This window comes from Pecten maximus, chromosome 3, assembly GCF_902652985.1.
Source record: "Pecten maximus chromosome 3, xPecMax1.1, whole genome shotgun sequence".
Lineage (NCBI taxonomy): Eukaryota > Metazoa > Mollusca > Bivalvia > Pectinida > Pectinidae > Pecten > Pecten maximus.
Genome location: NC_047017.1, coordinates 31,222,681 through 31,237,410, shown reverse-complemented (window position 1 = coordinate 31,237,410; position 14,730 = coordinate 31,222,681). Strand labels below are relative to the sequence as shown.

Sequence of the window (14,730 nt, the reverse complement as noted above, 5' to 3'; positions counted from 1 at the left end):
TGATTTTAATTTGATAAAGATTAATATAGTTTTCATTCATTCAATTAAAAAAAATAATCAGAATTTTTGAAAATATTCTTTTATACGAAATATTATACTGACATTGCATTAAAATTGCATTTTTTCTTATTTTAGCTATGTGGAAATGAAGAGATAATTATATAAATAAAAATAAGCATTTTCGTTTTATGTGTATTATAGACAATTATCGTACTAGTATATTTCATTGTATATACAAATAAATGTTATTCCTAGACCGCCATCACCTGCTGTCCAGATACTGTAGAATCTGTGAATATACAACAAACGTCACAGCGTTCACCGGAAACGCTCGGACACACGTCACAATACTGCCTCTATAGAACACCCGGAGTCCATCTGCCTTAAAGCTTTTGATTGCACAATCCAACGGTCCCTTGTACTGACCCACCATATCTGCCTGATAACGACTCTTTACAACGTCAATTGGCATTATAGAGAACCAAGTCATACTTCCTGCACAGCCACCAGCGATAAAATCAGCTATGAATCCCTTGGAGTCAGTCCAGCCTCTAGATTTGATGGCCTCGCTGAAGGACTCGTAGACGAGGAGAAAGAGGCCGTAAGATGGGACTTCGCGCCAGAACATGGCTCCACCACCCTTGTATAATCCCAACAATCCTTCAGTTCTGTACACGTGTCTGGCACACTGTATTGGTCCCTTGAAATAAGGGTCTTTGCTTGCTCTCTGGACTACAATCACAATGTCAGCATTAATTTAGTAACGTTATTTCGTTAAAGACATCTACAAAGTGTCTTTTTATGTAAGCATAATTTTGTCATGGCACTAACGAAATGCGATTCTTAAAATGCAATTACTGAAGTTTAATTAATATGTGTTATAGTGAAATCGTTTTTATTTTGGACGGATGTATTCCGAAAGGTCTTTTCCATACCTGCTGTCTTATGTGCATCATGGGAAACCTGGGACTGCAACACGACTTTGACATAATCAGTAGGTATGACCGGAATCAGTTGTGCAGCGCCCCCTACACATCCCGCCAGGTAAATGTTGAGGTAGGATGACTTCTTAGTGTCATTGTCCTTGTCCAGGAACTTAAGGGTGTTCCCGTAGACGCCGAATAGGACCGAGTTTACAACTCCGTAGGACATCATCGGCCATGACAGTCCCCGAAAGAAGCCAGTAGTCTAGACAGGCAAAGGAAACAAGAATGTATCTTAATCTGGTTTCTTTTTTAAAGGTGCATATTATATTACAAGTGGGTTTGTTTTTTTTGTTTTTTTTTAACTTATTATCATGTTGCCCTTGGTATTAAAGTATGATACTTGCGCATATATTCATCTAAATTTAGTAATAGATAAATATAAGGTTGTCGATTTACCACCATACTAACCGAAGTAATATTGACTGTTATACCACATGTATATCATATTCATGCTGAAACACTCTTAACATCCGTCTAGAAAACGTTGAAATAAATCAATAAAGAACTATCATTTTTTATTCTCTTTATAGTTTATAAAATCTTCAAAATCAAGAAAACGCCAACATGTGAACAAAAACGTATGTAGCTAAATATAGAATACACAGATACTCAACCGGGATTGGGGCATCGGAACCCTCCGGCATATTAAGGAGAACCGACCAAGTCTAACTCACACTAATACAGAATACACGGAGACTCAACCGGGATGGGGACATCGGACACAGATATTTAACATATTCCTTCTTTCTATAATAAATTACCAAACATTGCACTGTTTCAGTGTTTTTAGATTATGACATAAACATTGTACATATACAAAATGGTCAATATCTCTTACAGTTCCGAAAGAAAGAAGAAAGGGTGCAAGAAATCAATACAAAGAAATGTTATCAGGAAAAATATAAAGATAAATGTATGATCATATTTATTTTAACTTTGAAAGTGTGATATCTTTAATTTTGGTGATTGTCAGAACATATATTCTAGGATAACAACATTGCCTTCAATTGTCTGATGTGCAAGATAACAAAATAAGATGTGTGTAGAGTAGAATGGTGTCTATATGTAACATACGAAATGTAACTGTGGCATAGTTACTTACTTCAGTGTCTAACTTCGATCAAATACATATTTATGTTGTATACCAATTTCATTTATGTTTATACATAGGTATGTAGTTAAATGCAAGATTACTGGGGGACTAACTTTTGAACACTTGCTAACCTTAATATAATTCGCAGAGAGGATTGATAAAGTTCAACACAAGTACAAGAAATATGTTGTTAACCTTAATGAGTATTGGTAGGAAACAATATCCCAACGGGCTGTGTCAGTCGCAACTGGCAACCATTTCTGTGGTGAAATTTTAAATATAAAAAGCTATAAAATTATATATTATTATAAAATAATCAATTCAGAAATAATAGTGATGTCATATTTCCATCATTTTTTCATTAAGTGATGTTGGAACATTTTCTTTTCATTTGTTTTATAAATGTGTTCTCGGTTCTCACCCATCCCTGCTTGAAGATGTTTGAGACCATCGCCAGGGTTCCTTTTCGCTGATTTCCATGTTGTGTCTGTAATTTCACCTGAGGTAGAACAATTAACAACATCTGAGATCAAATAAATAAGTCTATGGCATATGTTAAGTGTTTATTTCTATACGCGAAAAAAGTATCGCTTGGTCACTCTTTATACACAAGTAATGTGATCATAACAGTACATAAACATAAATCAGGATACACGTTGATTATAATATCAACTTCTACCAGATCATCTGTCAACTTATCTTATAGATTCTACCAAATCAACTGTCAGCCTATTCTGTAGATTCTACCAAATCAACTGTCAGCCTATCTTAGGGATTCTACCAGATCAACTACCAACCTATTTTGTAGATTCTACCAGATCAACTACCAACCTATTTTGTAGATTCTACTAGATCAACTGTCAACCTATCTTTTAGATTCTACAAATTCTACCAGATCAACTGTCAACCTATCTTGTAGATTCTACAAATTCTACCAAATCAAGTGCCACCCCATCTTGTAGATTCTACCAGATCAACTGTAGAGATTCTCTATCGTGTCAGAAGAATGAGTATTTCTCGTAATTTTTGTCAATAACATGTAGCATGATTAACGTGTTAATTATATAATATGGACTTCCATGATTACCTTTGTAGTGTCAAACGGGTGTCCAACCAACAGACCAGCCGAACCTGTAGAGATACAGACATATTGATTACCATCATAATCAGTTTGGTTTGTTAGTGTTATTTGTTTGATAAGTTTTAAGTAATTTCTCAATAACTACCGTTCCACGCGCTGTTAGGATCTGTCAATCACCTGTAATATGATATACAATAACATGAAGAATGATTCAGAATGCATTGTTATAATTGTAGAGAAGGATGTACTACACCTCCGATAGCTCCCGCTATGTAGTCGTTTATAAGATGACTAGGCATGTCGGAGAAGGCGGACAGCTAGACGTCGCTCATCTGTTGATTCGCAATACACCTCCTCTGCAAGCAAACACCTGAAGCTGGACTGTTTTACCAGAAGCACAGGAATGGACCAGAGACAACCCGGAAGTACATCCTAATGGTTTTCTCCTTCTGATGATATTATCGCTGTATTGCTTTCCTGAATAAGTAATCATATTGTTTTAATGTCTAATTAATTCTAGTCACATCTACAATTGTTATCAATATGTCTTTTTTTTTCATTTAAAGCTGACTTGAATATGTCGCTAACCTGACCTGACGATTTATTTAAGTGGTGAGAATATTATAGGTTGTCACTGCACATAGCTGGATAACGAACGCGCCTACTTTGAAATATAGAGTCTTAAAAACAACTATTTTTATATCTTTTTCCAGAAAGTTATATTTTTGTTTATTCTCGTCATTTACTTTGTTTTCAAACTGAAGACATCAATAATGATAATTAAGCATTTTACGAACGCATAAGATTTGTTTCTTTTTTGTATTAGGTGTTTAATTGCGTTTTAGGTCTAAGCATTTAATGTGATTTTAATGTGATTAATTTAAAGTAAATTTAACATGAAAAAATATGACCTAAATATGACATGATTTTTTTTTATTTCATGTCAAATTCAGTTCAATTTCTTGACCTAGATTGACTATTTGCTCTTTTCAGGTCAATTTCGTCTGAACATTTTCATATGAAATTGACCTGAATTGACATGAAGACCTTTTGCCTAATATTAGATGGCGGGCTAAAGTTAGCAGCGGATTCGTTATTCGTTATTGGAGATTCAAATAATGAATTCGCCACCAACAGCAGATTGGGGATTCAGTTCTTTATGTTTAATTGATATTTCTTATTATTAACATTCTCATGTTGGATTCGAATGACGGATTGGGGATTCAGTTTCTTATGTCCAATTGCTATTTTTATACCCCGCCAAGAAATGGGAGGGGAAAATATAGAGGATATCTAACAGTGTTTTCAGTAATACCAAATTATGTAATACTAAATATATTTCAGGACTGTGGCTAATATTTTTATATTTTTCACTAGTGCGTAGCATAAGTGAAAAATATCGGAGTATTAGCCACACTAAGGAAATATATTTGGTATTACTGAAGATACTGTTAGATATTCTGTTTATTACATTTATAGCAAAATATACTGAGGCAACTCAATATTTCCCAGAATTCATTGCGGTCCCCTGTCAACGGCTAACAAATGTACGCCAAATTGTGACGTTATGTATTCTATCTTGCATTATGACGTCATATAACATGACGGAGAGCTATATTCAAATCTTAATTTTCCCCATTGTCGTTGGTAAGCAGTATTCTGATTGGTCAAATCAGAAAAAAAAAGATATTTTTCACTTTTATGGAATGGAAAATTTTCGATATTTCACAGGTATAAATGCAATAAATAGTGTTACTCGTGTCCGTCCCGTCCCGCCGGCTTCACTATTAAACTAACATATCTATATAACTAAATAATCATGTGATTGTCACATAACATACATGATGTCTGCTTGCGCACCTTACACGTTTTTGTCGGATCAAACATCCAAGATGGCCGCCACAGACCCGGATTTACTGAAAACATCTTATTTAATAACGTTTGTTACATCTGATGGATTCTAATGGAACTTGATGGGAGATATAATACCATGACAGCACTGATAATAAACAACTTAAAAAACCAGACAAACGATTTCAGATGGCCGCCAAATAGAGGATTCTGATAGGTCAATATTCAAATACCGTCCGATTCACATGAAATTGGCTTTGCAAAGACGATGGCAGTATCTAATGTCAAAATGTCAATAATAGATAACTGAATCCCAAATCCGATGTTGCTAGTGGATTCATTATTCGAATCACCGATCATAGTTCATAAAAAACGATTGAACATAAGAAACTGAATCCCCAATCTGCGTTATTCGAATCCCGTCATAAAAATGTCAATAACAAGAAATATCAATTAAAGCCTGGCGTTCCAGACTTGAGAACTCATACAACCAAACGGAAATATATGCAGTTGCCTCGCGAGCATCAACGAATTGCTACAAAATCGGTGATCGGGAGGATGCAAACCTTGTCATCGTATCCACGGGTGATACTGAGTAGGGTACATAATATGGTATCTATATTTCCGTTAGTTAACATTTCTCTTCACTGTTGGATATTTTATAAAGACTAATATGAGGTTTTTACTCTGGCACTGTAGTGGACATATACATTTATACGTTATAACTACGAGCTGTTTTAATGTAAGCACTATATATCTACGAATATCATTATTATCCCAGCGTAATAATGAAACTGGAAGTATCAGAATTACATCCCAACTTATACCGACCCCTTCTGTTTTAGATAGGCAAAAAAAATGTGTCTTTTTTAAATCCCTCAATGATTTGCTAACGATACTTTTAAAAACCAATTTCCCACATTTTGAACATTTTATGAATATACAGTATAAAAAGGAACCTGTTTCACAAATAACAAGCCAGACGTCAAAGTATGGGTCACAGTGACCTATATTTGGTTCGGGAAACTCCGCTTTCCCATCGGTGGCCATTCTATTATCTACTATCTTGAGATTGTATGTATAGCAAACGCTCGCGTTATCGTAGCCATAACATGAAACTACAAAAACAAGAAGGACAATAGAAAGTGAGGCCACATGCGTGTTTCACTACTACACAAAGTACACATATATCAGTAATTGGGCTCAGAGAGCATGTGTGTGTTGTGTACGTGTAAGTAATGCGACTCACACATTGCATAGCGATCAACAAACAACTGATAACTTATCCGTTTACACTTTAAGCAACAGTATACCCGTGGAGCCCGGTACCCAGCGGACTTAAACACCAGACACACATATACTATGATAATAGTTCACCATCACTAGTACTTACGTTTTCTATATATAACCTCACTCATACATACCGTGTAGTCATGTAAACAAAAATCATAGGTTCTAAGTCGCCAATGGTCCCGATTCTCCTAACCTGTCACTTGTCATTATCTTACATATCTTCGTCAACAGAGCCCTGACCGAGGTCACACGTATACTACCGGGTATGATACTCTATCTCGGTTGTACTGACCCTGTACCTACCTGAAAATCAGGGTCAGCTAATTTACCACTACGGCTACTTTTGTTCTATTTTTAGGTTACCATTGTGTAGGTAGACTCGCTAGTTCGATATGTGTATAGATACCAGACGGGACAACTGAGCTTTTGTCCTGCGTAACCAGTACAAGAGTGTGAGTGACGGTATATTGCCTAAATGTAAGGTTTCGTCACACCAACTATAGCGTATATTAGTTACTGGTTATGACTCCGCCAATCGTAAGGTTTCGTCACAACAACTATAGCGTACGTTAGTTACTGGTTATGACTCCGCCAATCGTAAGGTTTCGTCACAACAACTATAGCGTACGTTAGTTACTGGTTATGACTCCGCCAATCGTAAGGTTTCGTCACAACAACTATAGCGTACGTTAGTTACTGGTTATGACTCCGCCTAATGTAAGGTTTCGTCACAACAACTATAGCGTACGTTAGTTACTGGTTATGACTCCGCCTAATGTAAGGTTTCGTCACACCAACTATAGCGTACGTTAGTTACTGGTTATGACTCCGCAAATCGTAAGGTTTCGTCACAACAACTATAGCGTACGTTAGTTACTGGTTATGACTCCGCAAATCGTAAGGTTTCGTCACAACAACTATAGCGTACATGTACGTTAGTTACTGGTTTATCGCCTACATGACTCCACCTAATGCAAGTACATGCACTCTGACGTTTATAACTTATAATTAAACTCTTCATTCTTTTATGATACAGATCTATTCCATCAGACGAAGTAACTTTGATAACAATGGGTGTGGACGCATATCTATTATCAACAGCACAGGTAATCGTACGATATTACGTCTATCACCTGACAGGTAAGTATAAGTCGTATTCCAATCATTTTGAAATCATGTTTCTCATATACATTGTTCGTATAAAATGAGTAATACCAATATATCAAATTTTGGGCATTATTAGGAAACTTTCAGACAGCAGGATCTTAACACATTTATATTGGTTTTAAGGCGGCAGCTGTTGTCAGTTGTTTCCATTTCATTTGCAATAAATTGTATTACAACAAAGCCGGAGAATATGGTATCGGACAAAGTCTACATAATACATACACAATCTATACCTCACTGGTATAATACGGTCATATACACAATTACAACAAACATGGGCAATGTGTACCTTATTTATCCGTGCCCTCAACTACCACTATAACAACATCAAAAACAACGATACCAACAACACAAAAACATGGGCAATGTGTACCCTTATCCGTGCCCTCAACTACCACTATAACAACATCAAAAACAACGATACCAACAACACAAAAACAACAATAACAACCACCATCACTGCAGCAACAAGCACAACAACAGAAAACAGCAATACAACATCATCGCAAACAGCAAAAATATTTCCACCCCTACCACCACATTACCAACAAATTAACCAACACAGAAACCACCATAATAACACAATCAACAGAAACAACAACAAACAACAAAAACAACAGCATTACCAACAACAACACATCACGAACAACACCATCACCACCACATTAACAACAAATCAACCAACACAACCACCAACATTTTAACACCACCACCAACAACGACAACACATCAACAACAACACCATCACCACCACACCAACAACACTTCACCCAACACAACCACCAACATATTAACACCACCACCAACAACGACAACACATCATCAACAACACCATCACCACCACACCAACAACAAATCAACCAACACAACCACCAACGTATTAACACCACCACAACCACCAACAACGACAACACATCATCAACAACACCATCACCACCACACCAACAACACTTCAACCAACACAACCACCAACGTATTAACACCACCACAACCACCAACAACGACAACACATCATCAACAACACCATCACCACCACACCAACAACAATTCAACCAACACAACCACCAACGTATTAACACCACCACCAACAACGACAACACATCATCAACAACACCATCACCACCACACCAACAACAATTCAACCAACACAACCACCAACGTATTAACACCACCACAACCACCAACAACGACAACACATCATCAACAACACCATCACCACCACACCAACAACAATTCAACCAACACAACCACCAACGTATTAACACCACCACAACCACCAACAACGACAACACATCATCAACAACACCATCACCACCACACCAACAACAAATCAACCAACACAACCACCAACGTATTAACACCACCACAACCACCAACAACGACAACACATCATCAACAACACCATCACCACCACACCAACAACAATTCAACCAACACAACCACTAACGTATTAACACCACCACAACCACCAACAACGACAACACATCATCAACAACACCATCACCACCACATCAACAACAAATCAACCAACACAACCACCAAGGTATTAACACCACCACCAACAACGACAACACATCATCAACAACACCATCACCACCACCACATCAACAACAATTCAACCAACACAACCACCAACGTATTAACACCACCACCAACAACGACAACACATCATCAACAACACCATCACCGCCACCACATCAACAACAAATCAACCAACACAACCACCAACGTATTAACACCACCACAACCACCAACAACGACAACACATCATCAACAACACAATCACCGCCACCACACCAACAACAAATCAACCAACACAACCACCAACGTATTAACACCACCACAACCACCAACAACGACAACACATCATCAACAACACCATCACCACCACCACATCAACAACAATTCAACCAACACAACCACCAACATATTAACACCACCACAACCACCAACAACGACAACACATCATCAACAACACCATCACCACCACATCAACAACAAATCAACCAACACAACCACCAACGTATTAACACCACCACCAACAACAACGACAACAACACATCATCAACACCATCACCACCACACCAACAACAAATCAACCAACACAACCACCAACGTATTAACACCACCACAACCACCAACAACGACAACACATCATCAACAACACCATCACCACCACACCAACAACAATTCAACCAACACAACCACCAACGTATTTACACCACCACCAACAACGACAACACATCATCAACAACACAATCACCGCCACCACACCAACAACACTTCAACCAACACAACCACCAACGTATTAACACCACCACAACCACCAACAACGACAACACATCATCAACAACACCATCACCACCACATCAACAACAATTCAACCAACACAACCACCAACATATTAACACCACCACAACCACCAACAACGACAACACATCATCAACAACACCATCACCACCACATCAACAACAAATCAACCAACACAACCACTAACGTATTAACACCACCACCAACAACGTCAACACATCATCAACACCATCACCACCACACCAACAACAAATCAACCAACACAACCACCAACGTATTAACACCACCACAACCACCAACAACGACAACACATCATCATCAACAACACCACCACATCAACAACAAATCAACCAACACAACTGCCAACACCAACCAATGCCAAAAACAACGAATACACCTCCGCCACATCAACAAGTAACTTATTCCCTTAGCAGCCCACTGTCTCAATGATTTCAATATATGAAATCGTTAAAAAAATTATTCATACTCGAACGAAATAATGCTAAAATATATATATGTATATATATATATTTGGAGTGTATGACATACTTATTCAAAGTTAATCAAGCATTTTTAGTGGTGTTGAACTTAACATCCTATTTCTCACCCCGAAGTATCAGCACTAAGGAATTTCAGATTACTTCAAATAATAGTAGTTACATGTATATCACTCAATTGAAAATGAGAAAAAAATGACTTAACACTGATCCCTGATTCAATCTTCTTAAGGATTGATTGTCAATTTTGTTGCTTGCATGGACTGATGAAGGGAAGTGAACCTCGTGCAAATGAAGTGAACTGCGAAGCAGTTCATGTACCATTTGCGCGAGGTTCACTTCCCTTCATCAGTCCATGCAAGCAACAAAATTGACAATCAATCCTTATATTTACGTTAACCAAATTTAAAACTTCGCCACCAGATTGCAAAATTCGGTCGCAACAGTGTGACGTAAGTGTGTCACTTTGTAACATTGTTATACTTATCGTACATGTGTGCACAGTAGTGGAACAGCAGACAGTCAACTATTCTCGTCGCCAAAGCAACACAAAATATAGTGCCATACACGTTTTGATTATTACGATGTTGATACACATAGATACGATATTTTCAAGGTAAAATATTCATTTATAACAAATATTTATGATATTGTATAATAAAAACTTAGCAATACCCATATAAATACGAATTTAAAGTGCAGTGTTGACAGTATAGTATGTGTGTGATTTGGTCACTTGAGACACAGGGACTCGGTTAAAAAAATGATGTGATGCAGTCTAATATAGCCGGGATATTCAGAGCTCGAGAAAAAGTGTAACAATATGGATTTTAGTCGCAGGTTAACTGGTGATGTACATGGTGTTCTTGAAATATTGGATTTCATTGTCGCACTGGCGTTTTGGGATGTAAATTCTGATAATAGTAAGTAAAGAAACATTGATTTGAAAATTGGCGGTATTCGACGGCCGGAAACTTGTGTCCTCCATATGTTTAGATTGAGTCAAATTACGACAATAATGTGTCCCTGTTCTCGATATAGCATACTTCTGCTACCAGTCTGTTTTGTGTTGTTAAATAGTGTTTAAATTGAGGTTTATTTTCTGTTACCACTGAAATGGTATTAAGCATGGCATTCGAAATACAGCTAACGTTAGACCTACTGCGCTACGTAGGTCATGAGCTCGGTGCTATCGAGAGTGTCAGTGTTCTGTCAGATCCTGTTTTCTAAACTGTCTGCATTATACTGGCATTTTTATTAGCACATAAAGCGGCTATTCCACTTGTGTTCATATACGTTTATAACAATGTTACACAATTCACAAAGTGAAAGTGCATTCAAGTCTGAGGCGGTACAGAACTCGATCGCCATTGTAAACTCAGTGAATGTATTCACACGCCGGCAAGAAAGTGATTCGTCTCTCAGAACAGAAGCACGCGACCCAAAATCTTCAACGGGAAATGAAGTGATCTTAGTTTACTATGTTCATTGAGGCGGAGCGAAGTGAAAATGTAAATATTAAGAAATGTAAGTTGGAAATATACCTCGGCCAAAATTGTTACTAGTCTAAGTTTATATACTAAGTCTTTATGTCACTCTCTATCAAAGATTTGTTTCTGTCACGGAATATATAGTGACATTACTGTCCTTTTATTTCTAAGTTTCCAAGGAATGTATCATCAGCCACCATGATTTGCACAATATCCAAGGAAAATCTTTGTCAACAAATGTAAATTGATTATTTTGTCGTGTATCTTTTCTAGCAACTTTACAACATTGATACTCAGTTGATCACAATGTTTTTATTGTTGTCAAGACAAACGAATGTTCCAGACCAGATAATGTAATATCCCGTCACATTCATACGGTCAGTAAATCTAGTCTCTAGTAAGCAAAAAAATTGCAATCCATGACATTATCCATATGAGTGTCTTTACATCTAGTAGGGTTTTCATTTTTAATATTCTCACGTGCGCAACAAAGTTATGTCTGCATTTTTCGTGACCGTTCTGAGTCTTGTAGCATGTACCATATCGTTTTCATGTCCCGTGACGTATACACGAACACTGGATAAATGTCCAGGATTCGTAGATTGTCGTCTTACAAGTTCAATGTTTATAGCCTACTAGTAGAACCTGAATAACTAGGTAGACACCCTTGAGAAATGAACATTAGACAAGAGTGCAGCTTTCCATTGAATCTAGTTGATGAATTGCTGTGTGGTTTTACCTAAAGTTTATCTTAAATTGAAGTTTTAACAACATGCGATACTTGACACAATATGGAGTTATTGTCACTAGATCCGCAAACAATATATTTATCTACTTGAAAAAGAAAGACACTTTATTTAAGTTTTTGAAGTTCAAAGCCTTTGTTTTCCTAACATATAAATTATGACGAAATTACAAAAATATGTTGAATGATAGAATATACTTAGTATACCTAATGATGGTATAATGTGATAATCAATACCGTAGCTCTTCATAATTACAATTAAAACCGGGAAACTACCCACAGATTGCAGGGAATCTCTAATGCGGTGCTCCACTCTCTATATGTAAATGAGCCACGGAAAATATGTCATCACGCATGCGCAAACTGGTTGGTTTAAAAAAAAATACGGAATGGCAATCAAAGTCATGCATCAGAAGCCAAAAGTAGATCAGACGTACCAGTTGCTGCGTGAAGACAAAGATATTTTCAACATCATCTACGAGTCAACGTGAAGCTGTTAGACAAAAGTTAAATATAGGTTAAACGTAAAAAGCCACGTGAACGTTCCGCGAGGTCAATTTGCCCGCAACGAGGTGTGATACTCGACATGATATTTGTAGTAAATAAGGAAATCGTTTGAGTAAACTATGGTGGCAGTGAAACTTCTTGGTATTTGATAAGTAAACCCATGTTTTATCTGTTCATCATCCGGGGATGTAACTCGGCACGCGCAGGGTTTGTTCACGTTCCAATTTCAGATGTTAATTAAATAATTTACTCATGAATTGTTGACGTTACTGATCAGGTTTGACGGAAATTAGGTGGAGATAAATCTATAGGGGATTATTTAAAAAAAAAAAAACATTCAATGTTCGTCGTTACCCGTCGTCGTCATCGCTATTGGGTATTGTGGTCATGATCTGTAGTAACGCAAAGAGTACCACACCAAGAAACCAAGATCTAGATTACATGCAGACATTGTGAAAATGCAAGGAGAATAAGACCATGTGTTCCGCCAGGGAAAGCGTCTTCTACTCGAAGGACGTCATATTATTTTGAACGAATGCGAGGTAGTCATACGATAATGTATGTGACAAAGTTTCAGTGTTTTACCTGATTCAAGGAAACCAATAGATCATAGATTAGTCAGTTCCTCGCCTGATCAATGCCCAAAGCGATATATCTAGGATTAACAAGTTGTTTGTATATTGATGATCCAAACACAATATAAACTTACTTTACGTCAGTATTTATACATGTAAATTAAAGTTGATGATATGCTTTGTTGTTCAGAGTAATAATGGAATTACTCAACAGAAACAAACATATACAAGTAACAACTCACCATGTGACGCCCGATCTGACAATGGTGTCCTCCTCGTTTGTATCCAGGGATAACTACCGGATTTACCGGATTCTGCAGCAGGTACATGTACGTAATTATATATCGTTGGTATCCACCAGAGTGTGAAATATAACGTGCCAAGACATGTATCTGGCAGTCTCTGATAACCGATATGATAACGTTTATAGGGACCAACCAACCAATTGCTTTTCCATAGACTTTAGTGTTAACGTTTTGTAGTATGCCATTGAAATTCTAGAAATCAATTTGGCAATTATGGTTTATAATCAAAGTTTATGGTCTCATAACACTTAATAAAAAAAAAGAAAAAACGTTGGGTCCTTCAGCTCAAACATTTTCCAGGGTAGCCATTTTGAAAATGGGTAAATTTCACAGTAAAATTCTAAAAAAATACCTGAAATTTTTACCTGTTAATCATTATGACCAGAACGTTTGAAAAAAAATCAATCAGACTTACAAAAAATATATCAACATTACCTATGGATAGTTACCTTTCAGGCTACATATCTATTTTGGAACTTAATAATAAACTGGCCAATCAGTGGCTGCCAAACTTTTAATCACTGGCACAACTTTCAAAAGTCTATTTTTCAATTGGTTGGTTGTTCCCTATATAGGATCTTGGTACAAGTATGGTTAATAACTTTTATTTTTACTTTGTGAACGTTTTGAAATCAGATTTAGATGCTTAATTTTAGTAAATGTCAAATGACTAGGAATAGCAAAATATATGAAAACCTTTATGTTTTTGAATGGCATCTAATTTGAAACTGATTGAATACAGAAACACATATTATATTTATTAAACTATTTATATGGCATATGCATGCTGAAGTTCAAGTACATTGAGATCCGTCTGAAAAATTAAAAAA

At 36.8% G+C, this 14,730-nt stretch overlaps 1 protein-coding gene across 2 annotated transcripts; it reads right to left on the bottom strand.

The window, feature by feature from the left end:
• Nucleotides 1–4: 4 nt before the first annotated feature.
• On the bottom strand, nt 5–13,959 carry LOC117323901 (solute carrier family 25 member 45-like). 2 transcript variants are annotated; one of them, XM_033879421.1, is made up of 6 exons: nt 13,838–13,959; nt 3,414–3,637; nt 3,167–3,210; nt 2,501–2,578; nt 936–1,188; nt 5–732 (listed from the first exon to the last, which is right to left on the bottom strand). In XM_033879421.1, the coding sequence occupies exons 2-6, from the start codon at nt 3,457–3,459 to the stop codon at nt 263–265; spliced, it is 891 nt and encodes a 296-aa protein (XP_033735312.1). In that variant the 5' UTR covers nt 3,460–3,637; nt 13,838–13,959; the 3' UTR covers nt 5–262. The 2 variants fall into 2 exon arrangements, with proteins under 2 accessions (XP_033735312.1, XP_033735311.1); XM_033879420.1 differs by lacking the exon at nt 13,838–13,959 and adding an exon at nt 6,436–6,610.
• Between the last annotated feature and the right edge of the window lie 771 nt (nt 13,960–14,730).

Excerpts from the sequence above, each read along its gene's own strand:
- LOC117323901 (XM_033879421.1), bottom strand. The coding sequence starts at position 3,459 with ATGCCTAGTCATCTTATAAACGACTACATAGCGGGAGCTATCGGAG. Across the intron at positions 2,579-3,166 it reads ACCCGTTTGACACTACAAAG|GTGAAATTACAGACACAACA; the intron begins GTAATCATGGAA and ends GTTCTACCTCAG. Across the intron at positions 733-935 it reads TGATGCACATAAGACAGCAG|TCCAGAGAGCAAGCAAAGAC; the intron begins GTATGGAAAAGA and ends TTGTGATTGTAG.